Consider the following 8,924-nt stretch of genomic DNA (forward strand, 5'->3'; position numbering starts at 1 on the left):
GCCTTAATTTTCCTAGAGGTTATTATTATTATTTAATTTTTTTCTAAGCTTTTTCTTCTAGGTCTTCTGGGCGTAATAATGCAGATGAGTTTGATTAGATTAAGTTAACATGTCCCTATTCTTCCAGGTACACTCTGGATTTGTGAGTAATCTGGGATTTGTTAGCTCACTGCTGAGGAGTGTGGAAATCCAGGAACCAGACAGGCTGCAACAATCTTTAGGCAGTGCATTTCACGGTTTCAAGATTATGTAATGTTACTGCAGCACAACAGGAATATAATTTAAAGGTAATCAAGAAAAGATCATTTATAGTACATGAATCAGGTTTAAATGTTTTCCATTTGATTACAAATATATGACAGAGCCTAACATTAGGGGTCCCTTTGGTGACTGTCCCCATCAAATGCACGTGATTACCTCGAAAGTGTTACAAAGCTTAGTTATCTCTCCATTAAATCCAAAACCGTAAATATCCATCTCATAGATGGGCTAATGGGATTAGTAACATCCCCATCAACATTCTGTGTTGTGCTTTTCTGAGCTGTATACTATCATTTATAAGGAGGCTTGCTGGTTGTGCTCAACCTCTTATGCCCATGGCGGGGTGGACAATGTCCTTGACACTATCCACTGTTGTTACATTTGTCACAAACAGCCTGTGGTTTTACCCATCACAATAAACTTGTGTCATGTGGTAGGCTCATCTAGTCACCTGCTCCTTATTAATACAGGATTATGTTTATTCTCAATCCAGACTACTGTCTGCCAGGGACCATTAAGGGCAGCACGGCAGGCAGGTAGCAGTGTGCTACCCGTGGAGTCCATGCTGTTCAATAACTCAACAGACTGAACTAAGGCCAACTGTTCACATAAAAGGTAAGGAAAACACATTCATTGGGATTCTTTTTGGAGATAGCAAAGTTGTATTTATCGGTTATGCAATATATTTTGACTGTTGCAAGGTGCATTAGTTGAAATCATTCCAAAAACATGTTTCCAGATGTTTCCCTGGTCTGCGGTCTTCTCCATTGAGCCAAAGGTCCCTGGACAGCGCAGCACGGAGGAGTTGGTAACCAACACCCTCATGCTGGAGCTGGGAGCCATGGTCAAACGCACAGAGCGCATACGTCTGGAGAGGGCCAAAGAGAGCCGGCGCAGGCGCCGCAGCTCCTCCTCAACAGCAGACTACAGCTGGTTGGCCTCTGCCCAAACCCCGCAGCCCTACGAGCTGACCCCGAACGACGTGCTGGAACTGCAGGACCTATGTGCTAAGATCCCCCCTGCACAGTGTGGCCCAGTGATCGTCAGGTGAGACTGAAACGTAAAAAAATACCTCAATCTTTCATGTCTGCTTATTACTGATATTATCCTTTAATAGTGCTTACATGCAGACTTTATTTGTCACTATTGTGTTGCTTGTTGTAGGTTTAGGAGGATGGTGTCACAGATGGAGCCAGAGGTTCACGAAGTTCCTCGCATGTTTCGGTCTGTGCTGCGTGAGTGTGTGAACGACATCAGCGACAGTGAAGATTTGCAAGAATGTGTCTTTGAGAAGCAGCAGCGAAGCAAAAGCCTATCGTTTGTAACTTTTCGCACCAAGTTCAGAACAGGGCATTTCTCAAAAGGCTCTGGTCTGAGGGGCTCTCGGGGGAATCTGCAGCAGCAGGTGGACTGGTCTGACGAAGAGGACTCAGAGGAAGAGGATGAGGTCATCAGGGTGCGGGCCAAAAAGGGCAGGAGCAGAAGTATGCCCGAGATCACGCCAATGGAACAGAGCGCAGAAGCATGAGATAGGGCCCTGGACACAGAAACTAGAGAAAATTATCAGGAAATGTTTAACAGTAGTAAAATCAACAACTGAAAAAGCAACTATTAACATAAACATTTTAAATCTAACTTTTCCATATTCAATACCTTGTCAGACAGTGTTGCAGTTTTCATATTAATAAATTCCTGCTTTTCATTAAGTTGTGACGAATTCTTTGCTGTAAAAAAAGATAATTTTGCCCAGTACAAAATTACCTAGAGGGTCAGTCATCATGAACTAATAAACAACCACCTGTAGCTGCTTGTGATAAAATGCTAAAGTTGTGTGCGCAATACCGTTACATAATTGATGATGAGCAGCACTGTTCGCCTGTTGGGCTAATAATATCTGCTGACTAATCGGCTTACATCAAGACAATCTCTCAATGCCAGTATCCCATTATTCTTTTATTAATATGCTTTTTCTTATCAATACATCATTTATCAATTTGCAATGTATACATTTATATCAAGGCATTTGGCTAAAAATTTAAATGAGAAAACTGTAAAAGCTATGTCCTTTTTTTAAAATAAATTCCAGTAGACTTCTAAACAGTGACCTCCAGGGAATCCAGCTGATGATGTCACTATGAAAGTCTTTATCAGTGAAACCCCTTCATTAGTTCTCTCATCAAACACTGGTCCAAAACAAGGTCCTTCAGGCCACAAAAAAAAAAAAAAAAGAAAAAAAAAAATCAAGAAAGTTTTTGTTTAAAATAGATTTTGTACAACTAGTATGTACTTTCGGATACTTCAACCAGTGATCCTCAAAGTAGGTTCACAGCTAAAATGTCCAACAGGTCACAGTTTTCAATAGTTCCCATTTGGCAAATAAAGTGAAATCAAAACAAAAAATTAACTTAGCAGGCATGTTCTAAAATGAAAGAGGTTAAGTACTTCCGAAGGAAGGTATGAGCTAAGAATAAACTCCACAGTTATTTGGCTTTGAAAATAGAAATAATTGCAATTCAGTTTCAGGGAAGGAAAAAAAAAACTAAACAAAAGACAGTTTGGAGAATCAAACCATTAAATTAAAGTGTCCATATTTAACACAACACCGGCTCAATTTCTGTAAATATACAATTTTGCAGTTGGGTGTTGAAGTTCTTTTTTTCTCGCTGGTTGATAAAAGTCTATCACTTGGCAACACCAGTCGATTCATTTGCGATTGGTCCCAAAAGTCAACAACTTGAGAAAAGTCTCCTTCAAATATTTTCCAATCATGTTTTCAAGTCCAGTTTAATTTGAGCCTTTTATTCTTTAAGCAAAGAAGACCACAAAGATGATGAAGAAGACGATGAGGACCAGAAAGATCTTAATCATGAGCCAACGATTGGAGGAAACAGACTGGAAGTATTTAAGGATTTCTGTGTGCGCTGCCTCCACGTTCAGCTGGGTGTCTTCAACATTAGCATCAATCCTGAGAAAATAAAAACAAATCTAACACATATGCTCAGGTACTCAGGTTCTCATCTTTAACACTGACACTGACCTTTGGATGGTTTCCTCCTGCTCCTTTACCATGTGCGCGAGCTGCTGAAATATGGAGCCCAGCTCCACAATTGTGCTCTCGATGTTCTGCATGGTGTCAGCACGGCTCTGGATGTAGGAGTCCTGCCAAGAAAAAATAAACAGTTAAAACAGTCAAAAAAGGTCCACAGTTGTGGATCCAACTAAACACCTACCTGCTCATCAATGAGCTGCAGCTGTAGTGGGTTGGTTTGTGAGTCCATATCAATGGCCACATCCCCGAGACTTCTGGACTCATCCTGCATCAACACTGAACTCTCTGAAGGGAAACAAACACAAAGCACATTTTCACACATTTTACCACGAGCAACAGCTTGTGGTAAAATGAAAAAGAAGAAAGTACAGCGGGACCAGACAGGAGCTATTAAACCCCACTGGGAGAGTCAAGCGTTCCAGGGAAATACCTTTTGAGGTTGTATTGCCCTGGTAGTCATAGCGCGGCTCGCGAGCAGCATGCGGCTCCTGGGCCCCTTTTTTGCGGCTCCCTAAAATATTTTTTAATTTTTGCATTATAAGTGACCAAATACAGTAATCAGCATTCACAAGGATTCTGAGCAGTTGTCCAAAACTGACATGAATATTGTCAGTAAAACATTTGTGCACACTGTCCATAAAAGAAATATTCAGCCAAAAGGCAAAAGATGAAAATGATTTATTTTCACTTGATTATTAATTCAAAGGACTTTGTTGAAATGGCTATAAATAAGACCATTTGAGGAGTCCATAAATATTTTACTGACAGTGTTGGGATCAGCACAAGACAAAGGGTCTCTGTTTGTATTTAATATTATAAAAAATTTAAGCAGGAGCCAGGCATGTTTACTGTATACTACAGCCACATTTTCAGAAGGGCGTGCTCAAACTATGTATTTGGCGAATTTGACCTGCAAGGTAAAATTTTACTTGTACAGTATTTTTAAACATGGGATATTTTGTAATTTTTGTGACAAGCATTTATTATAGTAAATTAGCTTAACATCTATTAAGCAAAATAAGTAATTTTTAAAAATGTTTTTCATGCATATATTAAATACATTAAATTGCATTACCATCTGTCACATTGTGGAGTCAAAATGAACAGACAGCAAAAAATGTCTATTTATGTTGCTTATATTACTATATAAAACAACACACACTGCATAGATTGATCACGCCCTTGTAAAAAGCTACAAATGCATGCTTAATTATTCGGTGTTTAACGCGAGACCCTTGAGAAAACTATAAAACTAAATTAACAGAAAGAGAGAAAGAAAACATGAGAAGGAACTCACTGAAGTTGTTGGCCATCAGAGGAGAGGAGGACACGGGGGGCTGAGAGAACTGCTCTCTCCTGCTGCGCTGCTGCTTCAGGTTCTTTAAAACACAAAACACAAATGAACACACCATACAATGTAATGTACTATTTTGCAATGACCTCAACACAGTCTTACCTCTGTCCTGACCTCAAGGACCGATTTGAAGTCATTTGACATTGATGCAAGTTTGGACTGTTAAAAATGTAATACAATGTCATTTCAAATACAGACAAACCAGTAACAACTAAGTATAGCATTCACATTAATGAACATACCTGTAACGACACGACAATAGTATTAGAGTGTGTTTGGATATGTCGCCCTCCTGGAGCTCCTCGAGACCGCACCAAGTCCTGTAGCTGTGCTATCTGTTTATTCAAACTGTTGATATCCTTTTCAAAAAGGGAAAAAATAAAATCTTAATAGAATTTAGTTACTAATGAAATTAACATTAAATGTTAAGACAAGTCTTACTTGTTTGATAATATATGTTAACTCTTCAATCTCAACTGCTTTGTCATCAAACAGAGATTTTCTTTTTGCCACTAAAATAGAAAGACAATTTATAAATTAAAACAAATAATAAAGATAACAAAAATATAAAGCAAATAGCCCAAAACATACAAATAGTGAGTTTTTCCAGTTTGGCAAATGTATTACTCAGGTCTTTTCCAATTCTCCTGTAAAATTAAGACATACAGTTAATTGCAAGGTTATGTCCAAATGTTTACAGTACCAACAAGTACAGTCTGGGTTGATGTATAATTTGGTGCATTAATTAAAAAAGGAACTACAATAAACAAGTGAAGAGTGTAAAAAGAAACTACTTACTTTGCCATGACCGTGAAGTCACTGCGCTGCCTGAGGGCAGACAGGGCTGGTTTACTTGGTTGGACTCCATTCTGTTTAAAAGTGCAAAAGAGAAAGATGTGAAACTGTATAGTTGAGGTTCAAGTATTGTATAAGTATTGATACTAAAACCACCACAGACAATCATTAATGTTAGTGAAGGCCTTGACAGTTCAGAAAGATCCATCCATCCATCCATCCATTTTCTTCCGCTTATCCGGGGCCGGGTCGCGGGGGCAGCAGTCTAAGCAGGGACTCCCAGACTTCCCTCACCCCGGACACATCCTCCAGCTCCTCCGGTGGGACCCCAAGGCGTTCCCAGGCCAGCCGAGAGACATAGTCCCTCCAGCGTGTCCTGGGTCTTCCCCGGGGCCTCCTCCCGGTGGGACATGCCCAGAACACCTCCCTAGGGAGGCGTCCAGGAGGCATCCTGAGCAGATGCCCGAGCCACCTCAGCTGGTTCCTCTCAACGTGCAGGAGCAGCGGCTCTACTCCGAGCTCCTTCCGTGTGACCGAGCTCCTCACCCTATCCCTAAGGGTGCGCCCGGCCACTCTGCGGAGGAAGCCCATTTCAGCCGCTTGTATCCGCGATCTTGTCCTTTCGGTCATTACCCAGAGCTCATGACCATAGGTGAGGGTAGGAACGTAGATTGACCGGTAAATCGAGAGCTTTGCCTTCCGGCTCAGCTCCTTCTTTACCACAACGGACCGATACAGCGACCGCATCACTGCAGATGCTGCACCGATCCGCCTGTCAATCTCCCGCTCCATCCTTCCCTCACTCGTGAACAAGACCCCGAGATACTTGAACTCCTCCACTTGGGGCAGAGACTCACCACCCACCCGGAGAGAGCAAACCACCTTTTTCCGGTCGAGAAGCATGGCCTCGGATTTGGAGGAGCTGATTCTCATCCCGGCCGCTTCACCCTCGGCTGCAAACCGCCCCAGTGCGTGCTGCAGGTCCTGGCTCGAAGAAGCCATCAGGACAACATCATCTGCAAACAGCAGAGATGAAATCCTGTGGTTCCCAAACCAGGCCCCCCCCGGCCCCTGGCTGCGCCTAGAAATTCTGTCCATAAATATAATGAACAGAACCGGTGACAAAGGGCAGCCCTGGCGGAGTCCAACATGCACTGGGAACAGGTCTGACTTACTGCCGGCAATGCGAACACAGCTCCTGCTCCGGTCATACAGGGACCGGACAGCCCTTAGCAAAGAGCCCCGGACCCCATACTCCCAGAGCACCCCCCAAAGGACACCACGAGGGACACGGTCGAATGCCTTCTCCAGATCCACAAAACACATGTGGACTGGTTGGGCATACTCCCATGAGCCCTCGAGGACCCGATGGAGAGTATAGAGCTGGTCCAGTGTTCCACGACCAGGACGAAAACCACACTGCTCCTCCTGAATCCGAGGTTCGACTATCGGTCGGATTCTCCTCTCCAGTACCCTGGAATAGACCTTACCGGGAAGGCTGAGGAGTGTGATTCCCCTGTAATTGGAACACACCCTCCGGTCCCCCTTCTTATACAGAGGGACCACCACCCCGGTCTGCCATTCCACGGGCACTGTCCCCGTCCGCCACGCGATGTTGCAGAGACGTGTCAGCCAAGACAGCCCCACAACATCCAGAGACTTGAGGTACTCAGGACGGATCTCGTCCACCCCCGGAGCCTTGCCACCGAGGAGCTTGCCAACCACCTCAGTGACTTCAGCCAGGGTGATGGACGAGTCCGCCTCTGGGTCCCCAGTTTCTGCTTCCTCCTCGGAAGACGTGACAGTGGGATTGAGGAGATCCTCAAAGTATTCCTTCCACCGCCCCACAACATCCCCAGTCGAAGTCAGCAGCTCTCCACCCACACTGTAAACAGTGTTGGTGAAGCACTGCTTCCCCCTCCTGAGGCGTCGGACGGTTTGCCAGAATCTCTTTGAGGCCGTCCGATAGTCCTCCTCCATGGCCTCCCCGAACTCCTCCCAACCCCGAGTTTTTGCCTCTGTGACTGCCCGAGCCGCGGCACGCTTGGCCCGCCGGTACTCATCAGCTGCCTCAGGAGTCCCACGAGCCAACAAGGCTCGATAGGACTCCTTCTTCAGCTTGACGGCATCCCTTACTTCCGGTGTCCACCACCGGGTTCGGGGATTGCCGCCGCGACAAGCACCACAGACCTTACGACCACAGCTACGAGCAGCCGCATCGACAATAGAGGTGGAGAACATGGCCCACTCGGAGTCCATGTCTCCAACCTCCCCCGGGATCAGGGAGAAGCTCTCCCGGAGGTGGGAGTTGAAGACCCCCCTGACAGAGGGCCCCGCCAGACGTTCCCAGCAGACCCTCACAATGCGCTTGGGTCTGCCAGGTCTGTCCGGCTTCCTCCTCCGCCAGCGGATCCAACTCACCACCAGGTGATGATCAGTTGACAGCTCAGCCCCTCTCTTCACCCGAGTGTCCAAGACACGCGGTCGGAGGTCAGATGACACGACAACAAAGTCGATCATCAGTTCAGAAAGAGAATTTAGAAAATTCTTCACATAAGGCCTGTCCATAATATACTGAGAATGACCAAAACTTGTATGTCCTGAATATGCAGGTCAACCAAAGTTCAATAGCTCCCTTTAACACAGTTAAGATTACAGGCAACATACCCCACCATTATCGATTATAAACAAACCTGTCTGCCTTGGAGGGATTTACAGGCCGACTGAAATTCAAGGGTCCGGTCACGGCACGTCATCCTGCCGTTGTTTCACGGCCAGAAACCTGCCCAGCACCAAAGACCACAGAAACCGACGAGTCTTCCTCTCTGCCAAATGATGATTGGGATTTAAACCTCCTAATGTGTAGTCAACTCAAATCCAAGGAGGTGTACTGGGCCCTGACATATGTGTCCACATAACTGCAAGAATAAGAGAAAATAATAAAGCAGCACATACTCTCAAACCTATACACAACAACATTTAAGAATGACAGATGTTACTATTGCAAAATACCGTTTACTTTTAGCAACACCTACATCTTTAGCTTCAACGTTACACCTCGGCTTGATCAATTCTACGTACGTTGTATTTGAAAATCGGTAAAACGAATAAAAAATGTGTTCATAATTTAGATAACAGGACCCATAGACCAATTTAAGTAAGTCTTGTTGTGTAAAGGCCTTGGTCGGCGGCTCAGCTGATCACGGCCTCACCGGCTAACCACGGGCTGCTATTAGCTTATCAATGCTAACGGATGTTTAACCGGTGTAGAGTACAGCGTCTTAAAATACACTTTCGACAACTTATACACGCCTTCTTACTTAAATCATTCTATTAATGAAATACGGTTTCATTTAGACTTACAACAAGAAGACATTTCAGTATTTCTTCGATGTTTCTAATCAAAGTAATCTGCCCACGGTTAAAGTTTCGATCCGGGTCATTTCCGGCATTTACGTCATTGCC

General features: G+C 44.4%; 2 protein-coding genes across 3 annotated transcripts; one reads left to right on the forward strand and one right to left on the reverse strand.

Annotated features, from left to right (window-relative positions):
• Positions 1 to 770: 770 nt before the first annotated feature.
• zgc:162144 (RD3 domain-containing protein) lies at positions 771 to 1,824 on the forward strand. Its single transcript, XM_033974678.2, has 3 exons — positions 771 to 876; positions 1,001 to 1,308; positions 1,426 to 1,824. The coding sequence occupies exons 2-3, from the start codon at positions 1,001 to 1,003 to the stop codon at positions 1,787 to 1,789; spliced, it is 672 nt and encodes a 223-aa protein (XP_033830569.1). The 5' UTR covers positions 771 to 876; the 3' UTR covers positions 1,790 to 1,824.
• A 355-nt stretch (positions 1,825 to 2,179) lies between these two features.
• On the reverse strand, positions 2,180 to 8,924 carry stx5a (syntaxin 5A). Of its 2 annotated transcripts, XM_033974675.2 has the most exons (12): positions 8,823 to 8,924; positions 8,153 to 8,377; positions 5,463 to 5,533; positions 5,256 to 5,311; positions 5,106 to 5,176; positions 4,907 to 5,023; positions 4,767 to 4,823; positions 4,608 to 4,689; positions 3,741 to 3,821; positions 3,492 to 3,595; positions 3,299 to 3,420; positions 2,180 to 3,226 (listed from the first exon to the last, which is right to left on the reverse strand). In XM_033974675.2, the coding sequence occupies exons 2-12, from the start codon at positions 8,213 to 8,215 to the stop codon at positions 3,067 to 3,069; spliced, it is 984 nt and encodes a 327-aa protein (XP_033830566.1). In that variant the 5' UTR covers positions 8,216 to 8,377; positions 8,823 to 8,924; the 3' UTR covers positions 2,180 to 3,066. The 2 variants fall into 2 exon arrangements, with proteins under 2 accessions (XP_033830566.1, XP_033830567.1); XM_033974676.2 differs by lacking the exon at positions 3,741 to 3,821.

This window comes from Periophthalmus magnuspinnatus, chromosome 10, assembly GCF_009829125.3.
Source record: "Periophthalmus magnuspinnatus isolate fPerMag1 chromosome 10, fPerMag1.2.pri, whole genome shotgun sequence".
Lineage (NCBI taxonomy): Eukaryota > Metazoa > Chordata > Actinopteri > Gobiiformes > Gobiidae > Periophthalmus > Periophthalmus magnuspinnatus.

What these genes read in the sequence shown, in the direction of transcription:
- stx5a (XM_033974675.2), bottom strand. Translation starts at nt 8,215, where the DNA reads ATGACGTGCCGTGACCGGACCCTTGAATTTCAGTCGGCCTGTAAATCC. An exon ending in ACTGGAAAAACTCACTATTT is followed by an intron (nt 5,177 to 5,255) that starts GTATGTTTTGGG and finishes TTTCTATTTTAG; the next exon opens with TGGCAAAAAGAAAATCTCTG. An exon ending in TCTGATGGCCAACAACTTCA is followed by an intron (nt 3,822 to 4,607) that starts GTGAGTTCCTTC and finishes AAAATATTTTAG; the next exon opens with GGAGCCGCAAAAAAGGGGCC.
- zgc:162144 (XM_033974678.2), top strand. Translation starts at nt 1,001, where the DNA reads ATGTTTCCCTGGTCTGCGGTCTTCTCCATTGAGCCAAAGGTCCCTGGA. An exon ending in TGTGGCCCAGTGATCGTCAG is followed by an intron (nt 1,309 to 1,425) that starts GTGAGACTGAAA and finishes TGCTTGTTGTAG; the next exon opens with GTTTAGGAGGATGGTGTCAC.